At 38.1% G+C, this 20,835-nt stretch overlaps 2 protein-coding genes across 2 annotated transcripts in view; both read left to right on the top strand.

The window, feature by feature from the left end:
- Nucleotides 1–20,835, top strand: part of LOC125253453 (urokinase plasminogen activator surface receptor-like) — a 551,125-nt gene that overhangs the window by 82,400 nt on the left and 447,890 nt on the right. The window lies entirely within an intron of this gene.
- Nucleotides 11,587–14,589, top strand: LOC125253454 (phospholipase A2 inhibitor and Ly6/PLAUR domain-containing protein-like). Its single transcript, XM_048167417.1, has 5 exons — nt 11,587–11,692; nt 11,783–11,887; nt 12,250–12,381; nt 13,996–14,103; nt 14,238–14,589. The coding sequence occupies exons 1-5, from the start codon at nt 11,644–11,646 to the stop codon at nt 14,426–14,428; spliced, it is 585 nt and encodes a 194-aa protein (XP_048023374.1). The 5' UTR covers nt 11,587–11,643; the 3' UTR covers nt 14,429–14,589.

The following is a 20,835-nucleotide window of genomic DNA, read 5'->3' as shown; positions in this document are numbered from 1 at the left end:
AACCATAACCCAAAAATAGACTAGTCATCAATTAGACGACTATTAGACGACTACATATATATGTCTAATAGACGGTGAATATGGATCTAGGCTAAAATAAGGCTGAATTTGGGCTGTCAGTGAAAATCTAATAGACGTCTAACCATAACCCAAGAGTAGACTAGTCATCAATTAGACGACTATTAGACAACTACATATTTATGTTTAAAAGACGGTTAATACGGGTCTAGGTTAAAATAAGGCAAAATTGGGGCTGTCAGTGAAAATCTAATAGACGTCTATCTATAACCTAAAAATAGACTAGTCATCAATTACACTACTAATGAATGATTACATCTATACATGCAATAGACAACTAAATAATGGCTAAAGGATTCTTTTCACTTAAATATAACAGGTTCTCATAAATGACAATCTGTCCAAACAAATTAAATATAAAAGGTTTTATTTAGAAAAAGAACTCAAGATAATGCACAATGATAAAAAAAATTAAATTTTACAAATACAATACAAATAAACATTAAAAGAAAATTACAACGTGTAACAATAAAAATATATTGACAAAAAAAAAATAACATTGACAAAAAAAAAGTTAAATAAAAATGTTAACAATATTTTTTTGGTTTATAAAACAACCTGATTAATTTTCAGTTCCATAAATTCCATGTTTTATGAAAAGCACTCTGAATTACCTTGAACATTGTTGTTGAAATGTGCTATACAAAATAAACTTGCCTTGCCAAATCAAAAACTCATATTTTTATTTCATAATGATCAAAAGATTAAAAGATATACAAGGCTTCCATAACAAATAATAGTAGGGCGCACAGGTTTCATGTTTACCCCCTTGTATTTAGATAATTACAGAGTTTTAGGGCACAAGGAAACACTACAGTACATGTGCATGTATGTTAATCTAACCACGTTTTACTCTGAGTCTGCACTGTTACCCGCTAAAATGTCACGGTTCCTACACATAATGTACATAAATAATAAACACATGTCAAAATGAAAAACACAGATACTTACAAGACCAAAAGCAGGAAAGAATTTGCTTTAACATTTGCTGTTGCTTGCTCTCCGTCTCCAACAGTTGTAAAATGCGGAAATGTTTATCGCGAGATCTGGCAACAGTGATCGAGAGTCAACGTTCAAGTCTCGCGTTGCCAGTGGTCATGTCTCAGTAGAGCCACAGTTGCCATCTAGCGGTTGAGAATTGTAAATTTTTATTTAACTTAAAATTAAATACAGTCATATATGTGTGTGGTATATAATTATAATTAATATATGGCTTGGCTATACCCTGATATATATATGATATCGTAGAATGTAGGATTGTGTGACAGCAAAAATATGCTGTTTCAAATATATACTTGCATATAAATGTATATACTTGCATATAAATGTATAAATGCAAGTATATCAAGAATCCCACAAGCTTTGTGGTCGAAAATGACTTAACACTATTTTGGTTACACTCATTGCTGGTCTGAATCAGAGCTATAGCCAAGCCGTAAAAACTAGACTATAAATTGCCTCGATTTCGCTGGGTGGACTAAAAGCAGACTGCACATAGCCTATCCAATTCAGAGCTAAATCGTGACTACATATAGACCATGTCATGAAATGCCACTTAAATCTTGTAGAAATCATTGACATTGCGAACATGATGAGATATCAACCATCTCAAGCACTTCCTGTCCAAAAACTACAATAAATCAGGATTGACTATAGGTGGGCTACAAATAGCCGGTCTGACTATGAGCTAAATCGTGGCTACGCACAGCCTACACAATATAACATGTCATAGATGTGAAACCAAACACCTTGTAATCACTGTTGACTTCACTTACATGATGCAATAACATACAACTCGCAAGTTATTTTGGCAAAAACGACATGTAACCAAATGAAAGATTGTTTTGGCTAAAAGTGGGTTACACATAGCCGGACTATATCGGGTCTATAGTTAACCGAGACGGTGAAATGACAGCTATTGCTTGCTGGGTAAGTGGACCATAGAATCCTTCACAGCTTCACAATTTCACTGCCAAATCAGAAGTGCAATAGAACAGTCACCAGTAAATTGTATGGCTTCTACAGTAGGCTAAATGTTGTTTTGTCTTATATATGTTTTATTTTACCAGTTGTGGAATCCAACCGTTCATCCATCTGAGGTAACGTAGTTAGCCTACTTTGACAGGGTTGCCAACTCTCACGCATCTGGCGTGACACTCACGCTTTCAGCATCAATCTCACGCTCTCACGCACACGCAAGAAATGTCACGCCAAAATCCATTTTTCTCCCCTCTCAATCCGTTAATTTTCTGTTGATGACTAGACCACAGCGTATTAATGACAGGAGAGGAGTTTAAGGCCCACAGCTGTTACATCTCCCTACAACGTTCTCACTGCAGTTGATCGTTGATTGGCTGAAAACCTTGCACCTGATACGTCAGTTGCGTGTGAGAAGTTCAGAGACAGTTCGGAGCATAGGTTCGGAACTTCGGAGTCGGAGTCGGCACGTGTGAAAGTTTGGAAGACAATCAAGGTAAGCAAATAATAAAATGGTGAGCCTTGTCACTACAGACGTAGCCTTGCCTGATCAGTCTGTGTGCCGAGACTAAGTTACAGACTTAAACTATAGTTGCAAATGTTGTCTGACGTGCGTTATGATGATGTGCTAGCTAAATTGCTCAATAAAAATAGTCTCATGTAGAGTCCGAAATTAACACCCGCCAAGAGAGAGAGAGAGAGAGCGAGCGAGCGAGAGAGAGAGAGCGAGCGAGCGAGCGAGAGAGAGAGCCCCGGCCGCGCGCGCACTCAATATACAGAGCGGCCAAAGCGTCAAGCTTTCCCGTACTTTTTGACAAGCGTCTTTGACAAAGCGGCCAGAGCTTCTTTGCAGCTCAAGTCGGCGGCGGTGTGTACGTACAGTTAACGCTCTATTTGTTGAGGGCGCTGAGGAAAAAGGATATGTGAAGCTCCTGCCACTGGAAGAAGCGGTCGCCGCCCATTTGTGGCCGCGCACCCATCAAAGCCGCGCAGAACGTCTTCAGCACTCCCGGATCGTGCACACTCCGCTGCTGGCCAGGCTGCTTCTGCTTTACACACCATGGCCGTTATTTTCTCGAGAAAAGGAGTTTTCTCATAGCGTTTGCAACGCAATACTCGTTCCCTTATCTCTCAGGGAACCGAGGTTACGTAAGTAACCGAGTACGTTATATACGTTTTGTTATATAACAACCGATATGACAACTTTAGCACATTTATCAGCTATACATTCATTCAGTGTTTTCCATTAATGACCCTCTGCTGCCGCCACCATTTCATAATGAACTGAAAATTTAAAACATACTACGTTTGCCAACGAACTAAAATCGAAACTGTGATATGGCTTTGTGCCTTTATAAAACAGCAAAAGACTGATTAAGTATCTGTGCTGCGCGTTTTAAAGAGAAGTGAGCGCATTTGCGCACGCGATTGTAGTATTCTTACATTCTGCTAAGAACCAATCACATGTCAGAGACATTGTGTCCTATGTTCTTATTGGCTATAGCACTTGCCAGTAAAAGTTTATGCAGATTGGCTCAAAAGTTCAGTGTGTATTATGCTGCGGAAGAGTTAACACTCATGTTGCGAGTCTGAGTCGAGCTAATAAATCCTCATGATAAGACTAGTTCTGCGTGCACCCAGAGTCTCTTTGAATACTAATCATTATAACAAAAACACAACATGGTGTCAGAGTGAACGGATCATATGAACAAAGATGGATACCGCTGGAGTTCCAATGCCCACGATGAACTGGGACGCAACTAACCTGCCTGAAGCATGGCGCAAGTTTCAGCAGCACGCAGAGCTGATGTTCAGCGGACCCCTGAAGAAAAAGGGTGAGGATGAGAAATGTAGTTATCTTCTCCTGTGGGTCGGAGAGAAGGGCCGTGATATTTTTAATACATGGTCACTGTCTGCAGACGAAGCAAAAGTTTTGAAGTCATACTATGACCGCTTCACAGCATACGTTGAACCCAAAGCGAATGTGATATTTGCACGTTATAAATTCCATGAAAAAATGCAGGGAGACCGTGAGCCTTTTGAGCAGTTTGTGACAGACCTGCGTCTGCTTGTCAAGGACTGTAATTATGCAAACAGTGATGAGATGATCCGCGATCGCATTGTATTCGGGATACATTCACCGAAAGTGAGAGAGAAACTTTTGAATGTAGGCTCCGAGTTAACGCTCGAAAAAGCGATAGATGTCGCTAGATCTCATGAGTTGGCGCAAGCACAGCTAAAAACTATTTCGAGCAGCATGAGTGCCTCACGTGAACATGCAGTGCACGCAATCTCCCGCCATACATCAAAAGGCGCAGTTCCAAAGCAACGTAACGCTAAATACACAAAGAAATACAGCGAGAATTTGCAACTTAGGAATGCTACCCCAGTGCACCAAAAAGGATGCGGCTACTGTGGAAACAAACCTCACGCTGATCGATCTCACTGCCCTGCAAAAGGAAAGGTGTGCAAAATATGTGGTAAATTAAACCATTTTGCAAAAGTCTGTCGCTCCAGCTGTGAGAAAACTGTCCATGCAATAAGTGAAGAACATTCAGACCAAGTTGATGAGTATGAAGAGCTGTTTATTGACTCGGTGACACAGGGCAGACAGAGTTCAGACACAGAGCAAGCTTTTGTGTATATTAAAATAGGTCCAAAACAACTTGAAGTCAAGTTCAAGCTAGACACTGGATCATCTGCCAACGTCATTCCCCTGCATGAGTATGACAAGCTGAACACTCATTGCACTCTGCAGCCGACATCTCGCCCCTTGTTTGGCTATGGTGGTGAACGCCTGGCGGTAAAAGGCAAATGTGACCTGAAATGCAAGCACAAAGACATTGAGATGGCTATGACATTTTATGTAGTCGACACAAATGCACCCCCTGTCATAGGTCTAAAAGGATGCATTGACTTTGGCCTCATCAAATTAGTACTATCTGTTACAGAAACACCGATAGAAGTGCCTATCTTGAAGGAGTTTGCAGATGTTTTCAAGGGAATTGGACTATTTCCTGGTGAGTGTACCATACACTTAGATCCGCATGCAACCCCAGTAGTCCACCCACCCAGACGTGTTCCTCTCGCACTACGTGGCCGTCTCAAAGAGGAGCTTGAGAGCATGATAAGACAAAACGTCATCGTTAGAGTCACTGAGCCTACCGAATGGGTTAACTCTATGGTTGTAGCTGAAAAACCACGCACAGGTCAGCTAAGGGTTTGTCTGGACCCAAGGGACCTTAACAAGGCCATTAAGCGACCTCATTACCCATTACCTACTCTCGAAGATATAACGTCCAAGCTAGCTGGTGCCCGTTATTTTAGTGTCCTCGATGCTAGATCAGGGTATTGGGCTATTAAGCTCACTGAGGATTCTTCAAGGCTGACCACTTTCAACACACCTTTTGGGCGTTACCGTTTCCGACGTCTTCCCTTCGGACTGATTTCAGCCCAGGACGAGTTCCAGCGAAAAATTGATGAAACGTATGAAGGTTTGAACGGGGTCATGGCCATTGTTGATGATATTCTCATCTATGGTAAGACCAAAGCTGAACATGATGAACACCTCCATGGTATGCTGCAGCGTTCCAGAGAGAGAGGGATCAAGCTCAATCCAGAAAAGAGTATCATCTGTGCTACAGAGGTGAGCTATTTTGGACATCTCCTCACTGCTGAGGGAGTAAAGCCAGACCCTGCCAAAGTTGCTGCCGTAAGAGACATGGAGCCACCTAAAGACAAAGGGGAACTCGAGACAGTGCTAGGTATGATCAATTACCTCTCTAAATTTGCACCTGGCCTTTCTGATGTCAACGCACCACTGCGACAGCTCCTAAAGGAGTCAAGTGAGTTCGTTTGGGATGCCCAGCATGACAAAGCCTTCGAGAAAATAAAAGGGCTACTCACATGCATACCAGGACCAGTCTTGGCCTATTTCGATCCTCTCAAGGAGATCAGGTTACAGGTTGATGCTTCCAAGTATGGGCTCGGGGCAGTCCTGTTGCAGGCTGGAAGACCTATCGCGTACGCATCAAAGTCACTCTCTGAATGCGAAATCAATTACGCTCAAATTGAGAAAGAACTCTTTGCCATACTATTTGGTTGCAAGCGTTTCCATCAATATATCTATGGCCGTCAAATCGTTGTTGAAAGTGACCACAAGCCCCTTGAGTCAATAATGCGGAAATCCTTGGCATCAGTTCCCCCAAGGCTACAGAGGATGATCCTTCAGCTCCAAAAGTACAATTTTACTATTGTGCATCGACCAGGCAAGGATATCCCTGTCGCAGACACATTGTCCAGAAAGTCGTTGTCTGACCAGGACACAAGCCTAAGTGAGGGTATGGATATTCAAGTGCACACAGTGTACAGCAGTCTTCCTGTCAGTGATTCAAAATTGGAAGAAATCAGAGCTCAAACTGAAAAAGACCCACAGTTCCAGACACTGAAAGGAGTGATACAAAGAGGATGGCCTGAGGAAAAGAGGAAGTGTCCCGTGAGTGTGTCAGAGTTCTGGAACCACCGTGATGAGCTTTCGTACCTGCATGGAATAATCTTCAAAGGTGAAAAGATTGTCGTTCCCACGAGCTTTCGTTCAGACATGTTGTCACGTGTACATGCCAGTCATTTAGGCGTCGAGAAGACCAAGCAGAGAGCCCGTGACATCATGTTCTGGCCTGGGATGGGGAAGGAAATAGAGAACATAGTTAGGAAATGCTCAATCTGCCTCACGTATCGCCCCTCCAACACCAAAGAGCCAATGATCAGTCACAAAGTTCCAGACAGGCCATGGCAAGTTGTGGCTACCGATTTGTTCACCTGGAGCAATGAGGATTATCTTGTGACAGTGGACTACTACAGCAGATATTTTGAGCTGGACAAGCTCAGCAGCACAACCTCAACTGCTGTGATAGACAAACTAAAAGCTGTTTTTGCACGACATGGCATTCCAGAGGCTGTCATCTCAGACAACGGCCCCCAGTACAGCTCGGGTGAGTTTGCGGCGTTTGCAAGAACGTGGGAATTTAAGCATACCACCACAAGTCCATATTACCCGCAAAGTAATGGACTAGCAGAGAAATCTGTGCAAACTGCAAAGATGTTGCTGGAAAAGGCTAAGGCTGACAAAAGAGATCCACACCTCAGTCTCCTGGAGTATCGCAACAGCCCTGTCGATGGTTTCAAGTCCCCAGCTCAGCTGTTGATGAGTCGTCGCCTACGGTCAACCCTACCAAATACCAATCAGCAGCTCCTGCCGAAAGTCGTCAGGAGGAAAGATGTCAGAGCAAAGAGGTTACAGAAACAACAGAGCCAAAAAAGCTATTATGACAGATCGGCTAGACCTTTATCTCAGCTCAAGGAGGGACAGGCAGTTAGAGTACATGAGCAAGGATACTGGAAACCAGCCGTTATCGTCAGATCAGCCGGCACTGAGAGATCGTATCACGTGCGTACTTCTGATGGACGGGAATATCGACGAAACAGACGTCACCTCCTGGACACGAAGGAACCTCAGGACAGTTCTGACATATCCTTGGGACATGATGGTGTTGAGCCAGGTGAAACACCAATCAGCAGTGCACCACACAATGACATTATACACACACCTGACCACACTGATGACCTGCCCAAATCCGTCACTTACAGAACCAGATATGGGCGCCAGATAAAGCCCAGAGTCATTCTGGATCTGTGATTGTACAAGGGTGTAGGCGGATCGCTGCCCTTAAAAAGAAAAAAAATTGTTCACAATGTTCAATGTAGTTTGCGTTTTGTATGTGACAATCCATTATTGTGTGAACATACAGTATGCTAGTGCTTTAGTATAATACTATATGGATGCTCTAGTTTGTACATGTGTTGTTTTTTTTTGTAAGCTGAATGTTTCTTTCACTTAATATGATATGCAATATGTTCTTTATATTGTTTATTTCAAAAGAAGGGGGATGTAGTATTCTTACATTCTGCTAAGAACCAATCACATGTCAGAGACATTGTGTCCTATGTTCTTATTGGCTATAGCACTTGCCAGTAAAAGTTTATGCAGATTGGCTCAAAAGTTCAGTGTGTATTATGCTGCGGAAGAGTTAACACTCATGTTGCGAGTCTGAGTCGAGCTAATAAATCCTCATGATAAGACTAGTTCTGCGTGCACCCAGAGTCTCTTTGAATACTAATCATTATAACAAAAACACAACAGCGATCAGCTGGTGATCTGGTGATCAAATTAAAAGCTCAAGGATTTATCTTTTAAAAAGAAATGAGTACAAAAGTATTGTAAAAAAAAAAAATGTTTGAACCCTTAATGTCCAGGTACAAGTCAATGCTGTTTCTTTGTTCAATTTGCACACTGTACATGGGTTGAAGCTCTTAATTTTGCCCCCGGACCCCCCTAGCAGAAGTACATCCAACAAAGTTTTACAAATTACAGTGTCAAATAATGTACATTTTCTGAACAAGAATACGACAACAAAAGCTCCTTTCATGTCAGTAAAGCTATTAATAGAAAATTGAAATGTCTTTGGACAAATATAGATTTGGGCTAAGCCCCGAATGTTTACAATGTCTGGCTCCGCCCCTGTCAGGTAACAAAACTGACAAAAAATAAAATAAATTATTTCACTCCAATGATACTAAGTAAACATGGACTGACATTGATTTTTAAAATTCGGGTTACCAAACATTTTCTCCGCGCACACGCGCAAACTGAAATTTTTACAAAGTCTCACTCCAGCCAAAGTCCCAAAGTTGGCAACCCTGACTTTGAGTATTTTCATATTATGCAACTTTACACATTTATTAATAGTAAGTTAATAATGAATACATTTAAGATCATAATGTTTGCAGAGAACAATATATTTCAGACCTAATGGAGTAATAGTAATAATAGTATCACTCCACTAGGTCTGAATTGAAATATAAGTTTTAATCACGCTACAAACATAATGATCTTATAATACACGATGCATTGCTGTGTCTGTTATCACATAATTCCCACTTTTGGACACTTTTGCTTTAATGGACATTAGACAACACTGCAAAATCAAGTTATATTCATATATTTATTTAATATTTTTTTGATGAATGTCCTTAATTTAATTTCATATGTTGGTATCAATTCAGTGTTTATAATGCTAAGAGCAAAGGTTTTGTGAAAAAACTGGAAGACTTGAACACAAAGTGTGTAAAATAAACTGTTAAAAGGATTTGATGATCACTAGTGATAGTATTTTATTCTGTGTTGTCATCATTCAGGTTGGATTTCAGCTTTAATGTACTTTTTTATCAAAGCAGCTGATATTGCCATAGAAACTAATGGACTGCGACTCGCTTTCACCCCAAAATGGCGGAAACGCAGGGCTGCTGCTGGGCGCCGGTGTTTCAATGGAACTTTCTATTGAGTGTCGCTTCTTGTTAGTGTATATTCTTTGATAGGCAGCTCGAAAACGTCCGCTGAAATGTCATTTGCTGGTGTGTTGGGCATCAGTGTAATACTCAATTTATAATCAGAATATAGTCACTTCAGGCATAGCATTAATTTAGTTATTCCTCCTATAACCATCATTCAAATTTAGTGTGACTTGTGGTGCAGTAGACCTTCTGTTGTTTGGACCAGACTGGATAGCCTTCATTGCCCTCATGCATCGATGAACCTTGGGCACCAAACAGCCTGTCACTGGTTTGTCCCTCCTCTGATCACTGTTGGTAAATTCTCACCACTGCTGACTGGGAGCGACAATCCGTGCCGTTTCAGAGATATTCTGACCAGGTGATCTTGCCATAACCACTTGGCACTTGCCAAAGACGCTCAAATCTTTATTTCTGGCCAATTCTCCTGCCTCTTACAAAATAGAAGTTTATTCAAGTGTGCTATTAGTATAATTCTTTTAAACTAAAAATAAAGTTTACTTTCAGTCTACATTTTATGTACGTACTTCTACATTTTATGTACTCAGAAATATACTTAAAATTTTATACTGTACAAAAAAATTCTAGATATATACTTGTTTTTGATAAGTAAATAAATTGTATCATAAATTGTAAACTATAAGTATGATGTTAAGAAAACTTAAAAGTATACTTGCAGTATAAAACTACTAAACTAGTAGTTTACTGAGAGTATACTTCAAAAGTGTACTTTCATAAACTAGCTACAAGTATTTGACTAGTAAACTCAGTATACCTGTAGTTTCAGTACAAATGAAAAATGTAGTTGTAAACTAGTTGTGTACTTAGTCTACTACTGTTACACTTAAAATATGCTTAAGTATAATTTTATACACTACAAAAGTGGGCCAATTTAGTCCCAAGTAGTACTAGTACACTTACTAGTGTGTGTGTGTGTGTGTGTAAGGGGTCCAACACATTTATTACAAGAACCAATTGTTTGCTTACCATCTAATACCCAGACCTTAATGTGTAGCCTTATTAGGGGATGATCAACGATATTCACTGCACCGTTGTCACCAGTCATAATGTTTTGGCTCATCGGTGTATAGCTCAATACATTTTTTTTTTGTTCAGAATTGTGCTGTATTGATATGTCTTCAATGTATTAATAATGTGTTAACTGCATTTTATGTAAAAAGTGCTGAAAGTGCTATAAGCTACCCATTTCATATAAGCAGCACCTGTTCTTTGAAATGATTCTAGAAGAATGTCACTTTTCTACATAACTTTCTTGACAGGGCCGGTTATGAAAGAACTGTGATGCACTGTATAGGCATCCGTGTACAGAATGCTTTTAAAAGAATGATATTGTTCTAAGTCACTTTAGCATGCATCTGGGAGACATACAGTACTATTAAAAGCATTATTGTTTATCATGGTTTAACATATCCAAGAATACAGGAATACAATAATTCTTATATATTTCCATAAAAAGTTTTAACAGTATTCTAAAGTGTACTTCTTTTGCACAAGAGTGATGTTATTTTAGACAATCATTTTAGTGAAGTCCTCTAGAATTTGATCAGTTTTATGGTAAACTCTGATTTATTTATTTAATTATTTTGAGTTTGTGCGTGGATTACCTGTAAGAATTTTAATTTTTTAAAAGACAGTTCATGATGATTTAAAAAACCACCCAAGCACTGTCATTATGTTGTTAATTCCAATACTCATTTTTATCATTATAGTATCATTTGAAATCTTTTTGAGTGAAAAGTGAATGGGAACACCTTAAGCATCCTTTAGAAACCTGAGAGTCAAGATTTGGCAAAAACAATAAAATGAACCCCTTGGTCTTAAAAACAAAAGCAAAACTAAAAACTAAACAAGTTTGGCCTGTATGAAGAACAATGGACCCTTTTCAATATGGAATGCAGAACAAAGTATACCATGCAACATATGGATGAGAAAATGAGATAATGTTCAATTTCAGAATAACTATTTTACATTTTTAATAAAGCAGAAGATTAATTTCCTTATTAGACCATCCATATGGTAATTAGTTGGCAAGAAAATGTAAATCTACCTGTTTTATCTATTTATTTTTTTGTTTTACTTTCATTTTCAAGACCCTCCCATTTTGCTAAACTATAAAAGCGCTGAAACAGGCATGTTACTTCATTCACCTGTTCATCAAATATGGATCTGCAAATCTCAGTTTTTCTTCTGTTCGTGCTGTTCACTGCAGGTACAAAGACAAATAGTTTTTGTTTATAATGTCATTATACAGAACATTGATGTCCCTCTCTCATTGTTTCTCTCTTTTTTATGACTAAAGGACAGTCTCGCAACTGCTATCAGTGCACAAGTTTGGCGAGCTCTTGTGACCAGGTAACATGTCCTACTGGATTTTCCAACTGCTTAGGCGCAACACTAGATATTGGTGAGTGCAGTTTGATGGATTAAAATTTACTGGCGCTGCAACAGAGTTTACATAAACAGTGTTGAACTTATTGAAGAACTGCTACTGATTTTCTGGAAAGAATTTACAATTGCAAGCATAGAATGTTCTATATAAACAATTGAAATTCAGTTATTTTCACTCAAATTGTTATTCTGATCATGTAATTTAAAATTTGAAAAAAAAAAAAAAAATTAAAGCATTTTCATTAACACTCAAGGTTGTTAACACGGGATTAAAAATACTAAAGCAGTAATATTAGTTGATGTGAATTTGTTTGACATATTTATATTAATACATTTTCCATCACAGTAGTTTAACTGCTCATAATATTTGTTTTTCAGTCAACTATACTAAATTGACAGTGAAAACTTGTGGTCCACTTGTCTGTCCAAGTGGATCTATCAACCTCGGCATTGGAAAAATCTCTTCTTACTGCTGTAACACAGACTTGTGTAACACCCAAGATGCTCAAGGTATTGTACTTTACAGTCATTGAACAGTTTACAGGAGAAAAAAAAAAAAGAAGGACGGAACTTGATTTTCTATTGACGATTGTGACATCAGCTGAAAAGGAATGTTCCCCATAGGCAGACAGGCAGTTGATTCATTAAATGATAAGCTATTTCCTCACAAAAACAGCATATTGAAGCCTCTCCTCCACTGACTTCCTTGGCCAAAAAAACAGCCTCTTGTCTCCTTCCCTGCATACCACAGCATTAGCGTTAGCTTTTTTGGCTAAGGTTGCAGGCTTGCCTTCAAGTGGCTTTAATCACATCCCTGTCTTGATAGCTCTGCTGATGCAACCGTCATGAACAGTCATGAACACACCGATGCAACCGATCGGCGAGAGTTGCCACTTGCACTCGTGGAGGAGCTGAAAACTAAGACGTGAAGTCGAACACTTTCTGCTTCCCGCAGTCACCCTCCCTGCCTCAGTTTGGCACAGTGAGAGCGCTATCCCATAAAAGCGCCGATGGGAATGAAAATTTCTCTATTTAGGAACACATACACAACCAGATAATTTTCATAATGACCAAAGCAATCTACCAAGAGCAGCGCAAATTAGTGTCAAAGACTACAGAATAACACAAAACGCGCCACTTGTATTGTTTTGAATGGGAGAAAGTACAATGTGCAATATGGCGGAATAACTCCCGCCTTCTAAATAAGAACCAATCGGCGATTGGTAAAGTCATCACGTCAGTGCAGCGAAGCTCCGGTTCCTATAGAAACAGTCAGACGCGCGCTTCCAAAATGAGACACAAGAGATGCGCACCTAGGACTGCGCATATGCATTAGCTTGATCCAGCCTGAAAAATACCGTCATGATTCGAGCTTTTAGAAACAAAATTTATTAAACAGTTGTTGTCAGATTTCATTGGTGATTACAAATATGAAATTTGATCGAAAGCTTGGTGAACAGCTTTGGAGAATTTGATGTTTCCTCATTCAAAGAGATGCACTTGCATGCCCGAGAGGCGTTTCAAAGATGGCTGCCGAGTGAAATGACTTGTCTTAAAGGGACTTTGTTAGTGTCTGGTTTAAGACATGCTTTTTTGGTGTAAATAATGGTGCAAATACCAGTAAAAAGACAAGCGCAAACCTTAGTAAATCACCTTGCGTGATTCATTTAAATACTCTTCTCCCATAAATTTTGCATCTGAAAGGGAAACTCCTACAAAATCATATGCAATGAGGTCAGCTGCAAAAATAACTCTGTCCATGCGCTAATTTTTCACTGCGTGTCTTTAGTAAATCCTGACGGTATTTTTTTAAAGCCAAAAGATTGGCTCAAGACAGACTAATTACTAATAAATTTAGGTAGAGTTTACAGTTAATGTCAAGTTTAGGTTTACAGCAAGGGTTAGGGCTTCTACACCATTCATATATTATTTCCCTCTGATTTTAGGGATAAGATATGGGTCGGATTAGTTTTCGGGTTAGAACTATAGTTTTGGACCGGAATGTTGTTCCAGAATCAACAAAATGCTGATTCAGGACCATGGTTTACTTGGCAAAATCACTGCGACCGTGCAGGATAAGACCAGGACCCTGTAAAGAAAGCACATCTATTTTTCCTCCTGCAGATCCCTCCAACACTGCCAATGGAAAGTCATGTTACTATTGTAATGGGAAGAACTGCTTGAACACAGTGAGCTGCACAGGGAGTGAAGACCGCTGCATTAAAGCAACAGGTGAGCATCTGGAAAAGGAAGAAGAAGATTAAAGTCATGATCTTTTAAACTCTCTTAGGTTTTAAATATTTGACACAGATCACATACAGCAATGTCCAGCTTAGACTAACTTTTGTTCTCTTTCTTTTCATCAGGGAATTTTGGAAGCCAGTCATTGGTTGTAAAAGGCTGTGTCTCTAAATTTATTTGTGACGCCACATCATTTATTCCTAATATTGATGGCATCTCATGTTGTGAGGGGAACCTGTGTAACGGTGCTCAGAGTGTCTCCCAGAGCTTCCTTTTCCTCTGTTGTTCTCTGCTCTCCTACTTCCTGCTGCACTGAATCCAGCAGCTCTTCATCCTACAATCAGACACACTGTACTGAATATATACCCTTTATTTTCTCTGTACTATCTTTGGTGTTCTGATGTGATGAACTGAATTTATACAGGAAAATGTATCACCTTATTTCAGGGTTCATATTTAAATCGTCATGCTGTAAAACGTTAAAAAGAAAGTGTGATGTTTTTTCTTAAAGAAAAAAGTATTAAATAATCATCATGTCCAGAAGAAACAAGTATTATCATTATTTAATTATTCAAAAAAGGAACATGTTTATCTGTTATGTTTTACATCTGTCTTACAAAATACATTTCTAGTAAATGCAAAAAAATGCATATGAACATTGTTAATATTTCACAAATTATTTTGCTCAATATCTTGTTTTATGTGTGTAACTAGTAGAAGAGATAACTGTAATACATCGCGTGATGAAGGTCTAGCTCTTGATATTGATCCAGATTTCACGATTCAGATTCACAAGCTCTTGTTTTGATTCAATTCCGATCTCAATTCGATTTGCTTGGATATTGATTATTTTGGAAATATTTCAGGTATACACCAATTTTTCTAAAGGAAAAAATGTCTCAGTGCTGTTGATACATTACTATCAAATTCTTTTGCTGTTGATTTTCAGACATAGGTCTAACAATAAACAAACTACAGTTGATATGATAATATTATAATGATAATATATTTGCGACGCACTTGACTCATCAGTTCTTTTTTTCCTAATGCTGAGCTACTGAACGACTTTACTGAGGTCAATTTAACGTAAACTCAAGCTGTCTTACTGAATAGTCAATAATAATAATAATAATAATAATTTGGCAGCCCTTTGAAAGACTTTGTGAGTGACTGAAATTTGATTAAACATTTCTGATTCATTGTAAAATTAATTTTTTATATGGGAACATCAATTTTATATGTACTTTTAACCTTTTCTTTTTGAAACTTGTCAAGTAATTTACAGTCAAATAAAGTTTAAAACCGTATTTAGCATCATTTATCAGCAGGTGGCAGCAGATAGTCTTGTGCAGGCCTACACCTACACATTTGCATTTACTCACATTAAACATGCAGTGTAGACTGCATTTTTTTATTTGTATGTAAAAAAAAAAGAAAGGAAAAAAAGCTTGTAAAATCATTGTCAACATTATAAGCCATACCGAACAAAAAACAAATAAACAAGGTTCACAACAGATTGTTTCTGGAACATTCGTAGCCCCTAAACCCGGGCACACATTTAATACTGTGCTTAACATACAGAGATTGTTTCCTGCGACTGAAGCAGATTTATATACTTACACATGGAATTTAAACACTGACTGTAATCGCAGACTGAACGCAACTGGCTCTGACTGGATGCGTTTGAGCGCGATCTGTCATAAGTATCAATTTACATTCATAATCGGCCTTACAATCATTAAGTGTGTGCGCAGCTTAAAATGAGCATTTTAGTTCCTTAGAGAAGTAATATGTATTCTTAAGGAACTTTAATGGATAAATATGCTACAAATATGTCCCTTTAAGGGTATTGTCCCAGTGAGAAGCTGTTGATCCCCTGAAGTTACGTTTTGTACTTTTTATGTGTGCGAGAGTGCAGAAACTTCTAAACTTCACCGATGATTGACAGTGCTTTTTGTGTTCTACAGAAGAAAGAATGTCACGCAGTAAGTAAACAATGACATTGTTCAGTTTCGTGTGTGAGGTGTCACTTAACTAAAAAATTCCTTTTAAATTACTTTGATATAACTTTGATACATTTAGAAATAGATTTTACACAAGAATGTGCAGTTGTACTAGTCCTTGCTGTATTATTTAGTTAGTAAGTTAGTTAGTTAGTTAGTTAGTTAAAGGATTAGTCCACTTTTAAATAAACTTTTCCTGATAATTTACTCACCCCCATGTCATCCAAAACGTTCATGTCTTTCTTTCTTCAGTCGAAAAGAAATTAAAGTTTTTGATGAAAACATTCCAGGATTTTTTTTACCATATAGTGGACTTCAATGGGCACCAAACAGTTGAAGGTCAAAATTAGTTTCACTGCAGCTTCAAATTGTTCAACACGATGCCAGATGAGAAATAAGGGTCTTATCTAGTGAAACCATCGCTCATTTTCTGAAAAAAATTGAAAATTATATAAGTTTTAATCATAAATGCTCATCTTGAACTAGCTCTCTTCTTCTTCTCTATTAGAATTCCAGCAGTGTAATGCAATATGCTAGTATATAACAATTTCAGTTTCACTAGATAAGACCATTATTTCTCATCTGGGATCGTGTAGAACAATTTGAAGCTGCAGTGAAACTAATTTTGACCTTCAACTGTTTGGTGCCCATTCAAGTCTACTATATGGAAAAAAATCCTGTAATATTTTCATCAAAAACTTTAATTTCTTTTCGACTGAAGAAAGAAAGACATGGACATCTTGGATGACATGGGGGTGAGTAAATTATAAGGAAAAGTTTATTTAAAAGTGAACTAATCCTTTAATACTAGTTCTGTAATCAAGGTTAACAGTTGTGCTTCAACTGGCTGTCCAAATTTGTCCATTGAAGATATCCTGTAACATGGCTCTTTGTAATGCCCACTACTTGCTTAAAGAAAAAAAAAAAAAAGCAAATGGACAATTTTCTTATAAAAAGAAAAAACAAAAATCGGCCATGAAAAATCATGAACGGTGCATCCCCACACTGAGGCATGGACTCAAGAGCCCTGAAGGTGTCCTGTGGTATCTGGCTTTAAAGCAGCAGATCCTTCAAGTCCTGTAGGTTGTGAGGTGGAGTCGCTGTGGATCGAACTTGTTGGTCCAGCACATCCCACAGATGCTCGATTGATGCCCTCACAGTTCAGAAATCTTACACTGTCCTAGCCCTTCCTTAAGCGACGGCTGTTCCGTGTTTTTTTTTTCCCTGTAAGTTGAATATGGAAGGCAGTTTGGCAGAAGCTAGATTTTTTACTACATAACTTGTTAAATAATAATACATTGTACATTGTAATAATTTTTTTTCTTTGCTTCAGAAGGCCTTTATTAACCCACTAGAGCCATGTGGAGTACACGTTTATGATGGATGGATGTGGATGGAGGCACTTTCTTTAATGCCACTATCACGGCCATTATAAAGCTTGGATACGGCAGGAATCAGGGTATTTATTAATTATATCTCCGATTGTATTCATCAGAAAGAAGAAAGTCATATACAGGATGGCTGGAGGGTGAGTAAAGCTTGGAGTAATTTTCATTTTGAACTAATCTTTTAAGTTCCCTTAAAGAAAACTTACAATTACACTTGCAGTATAAAACTACTAAACAGTTTACTGAGAGTGTGTGTGTGTGTGTGTGTGTGTCCAACACATTGACTATGAGAAGCAATAGTTTGCTTACCATCTAATACCCAGACCTTAAAATGTGGCCTTGTTAGGGGGTGATCATAATATATATATATCATCTGTGACAAATCATATGACAAGCGTTGGCTTTGGCTCATCAGTACACTGTTAGACCTTGCTGTAAAAATATGACAAAATTCTGACAATAACAAACCATTTTCCATAAAAACAGAAATATACTGTAGAAAACAATGCATTTTGTGTAATGTTTGTCATTTTCAAGAAAATAGCCTGCCCTACAGGAATATACTGTGAGTTAGCAACGCTCAAAGTCGACACTCAGAGGCTGTGTTCTAAATCACACCCTATACCTATTCACTATTTCCTACATTAGTTCACTAATATAGTCCACTTGACAGAGATTCTACGGCTGCCACAAAAACACAATATGACATGCTGTTCAAATATATAGCTCATATTTACTTTAGTGTTCTGATGTGATGAACTGAAAAGTATACAGGAAATCTATATGATCCTTGCATATAATAATAATAATAATAATAATAAAAATACTGTTAAATTAAATCTACAATTCTTATTTCATATTCTTTGCTTTTTTATGTTAAAAACCTAAAATAAGTTATTAAAAAATAAATAAAGAGAAATACAGTAGGCTGCAACGTCATTTCACCTTTCAAAGCGAAGGTCTTACGGTGGGTATAGTGTGAGTACTTAATGACAGAAATTTCATTTTTGGGTGAACTAACCCTTAAAATCTCAAGTCTGAGGATTTCAGAGAAAATGAATGCTGTGGTTCTGTTTAAACAAGTTGTACCATGTCCCACTTCCACACTGTGTAGGTGTAACATCCCACATAGAAGGCAACGTTCTCAGGACCTTGCGCAACATTCCCTAAAAGTTTTCAAAAGGTGATGAAAATTCCAAACGTTTACAGAACATTCAGGACATTCCTAAAATGTTCTCTTTTGGTTCCTTATATAACTTTAGGATTTTAGAAGACTTTAGACTTTTTTCACTGATCATCTCCAGAACCTAATCTATGAGTGTATTAAATGTTGTTAGTATTATTATTATCATTATTATTATTATTATTTATTTTATTTCTTTTTTTCAAGTCATTATACAGAGTTTTGAACAGCATCCAACAGACTCACAAAGACATCATGAATCAGCGTACGATCCTCAACAATGGTGACACTAAACAATTGACTTCAGTAGCTTGTTCAGAGTTAATCTGTTTATCTGAAAATGTTGTCACCATTGTTGAGGATCATACGCAGAATCTTGATGTCTGTGTGAGTTTACATGATGCTGTCTTAATTTCTGCACATTGATAAAAACTTTCAAAATCTCATAGTAGCACTACAACAACATGAAAGAATATACAGTCTTCACTTAATTGATCTGAATCAATTAAGAGCCCTATCTCTGAGTTAGATTTACATTATTGATTACAGCAGCACTGTGATTCTACAGCAGAAAATCCTTTTTTTTTTCAAAATAATCCAAAGGTTTTATCAAAAGTTGTTCTAAAAAAAAAAAGCTAGCTCTCATTTAGACACACAGACATCAAGAATCAGCCTGTGAATCTCAACAGTGGTGAAAGTAATAAAGCATGTTGCAATCCATTCTGATCTTGTGTAGAATCACGGTTTTGCTATGATAAATAATGTAAATCTAACTCAGAGATTGGGCTCTAAATGAGTTCAGTGATTCAGATCAAATAATGATTATATGAAAACATAACCAACACCACCTGATCATCTTTTAACTTATAACTCAGTTACAGCAGCCCAAACAAATTCTAACATTAAAAGTGAAGAGTCAAGAGCTCAACTAAAGCAAACCCTGATCTCTGTGATGGTGTCTTAAAAATTGTGATTTTCTCCTTTGGTGATTCTGCTTGTTATAATTAGGTGTCTTCAATAATGGTCAATCATCACTCAATTAAACACTTATTTATCTCATTAACTTTAACAAGCGCTTCAGTGGGTGGAATAAAAATATGGCAAGACTTTTCACCTCTGAGCTTCGCCGACCCGACACAATCTCGCCTCATGTTCACGTTCACGCGGGAGTGACAAAATGCTTTACAGTAATTCAAAAACAATGCATATATTATGACTTTATAAGACAATTTTGAAAATTACCCACCTCCATCGAGATTTCTTGTACTGTATTTGTACAAGAAATAGACAAGTAGACAAGAAGTGCTCACAATACAAGTTATAGGCAGTGCTCAGAGTATCATAAGCTACAATAGAGAGGGATTAGAGGAAGTGAAAGGATAGGTATAAGAATTTTTTTTTTTTTTTTAAGATGAGGTTAAGTGCTCACAAAAGAGATGAGTTTTGAATGTTGCCAGGGATTCAGCATTTCGGATGAAGGCAGGAAGATCATTCCACCAGCAAGGGACAGTGAATGAGAATGTCCTGAAGAGTGATTTCGTGCCTCTCTGTGATGGTACCAAGAGCCTTCGCTCCTTTAATGAGTGTAGGCTTCTGGTAGGAGTGTAGACTCGTAAGAGTGAGTGGAAGTAGGAGGGTGCTGAACCTGTAAGGCGTGATTTTCCTGCTAAACGGAAACTGAGATCATGCTTCCTGCAATAAAGCAATAAAACTTGCCTAGGGAAGAAGATATCAAAGGCAAAGGCACTGGCAACGCCTTGCCCCAAAAGGACAATACCTCCCCCACCACACACACACAAACAAACACACCTTCCCTTCCCCCTGACTGAAAGTTATTCAAAACATATAATGTAACTTGTGTATTTATTGTTTTTCCCTTTTCATGTTTGGTACCATTTTAAAGGTCTCAGTGCGAATTGGTAAATGGTCTCAATTTCACAGCAGTCACTGGTGTTATGAAGAAGATTGAAAACTAAGGAAAATTCTGTCCCCTTTTTGGGTGGTGTCTCTCTTCTCCTCTCCCCCAAAACAGGTGTTGGTGTAATAAACATTTACAACTCTTTGTTCTGGTCTGTATATAAGGTAAAAAGCAAAGCAGTCAGGGGGGATCATCTGTAGAAGAGGCCCCCCAGAGATGGGTGAATGTCTT

This window comes from Megalobrama amblycephala, linkage group LG18 (assembly GCF_018812025.1).
Source record: "Megalobrama amblycephala isolate DHTTF-2021 linkage group LG18, ASM1881202v1, whole genome shotgun sequence".
Classification (NCBI taxonomy): domain Eukaryota; kingdom Metazoa; phylum Chordata; class Actinopteri; order Cypriniformes; family Xenocyprididae; genus Megalobrama; species Megalobrama amblycephala.
This window is presented reverse-complemented; position numbering and strand designations above follow the sequence as displayed.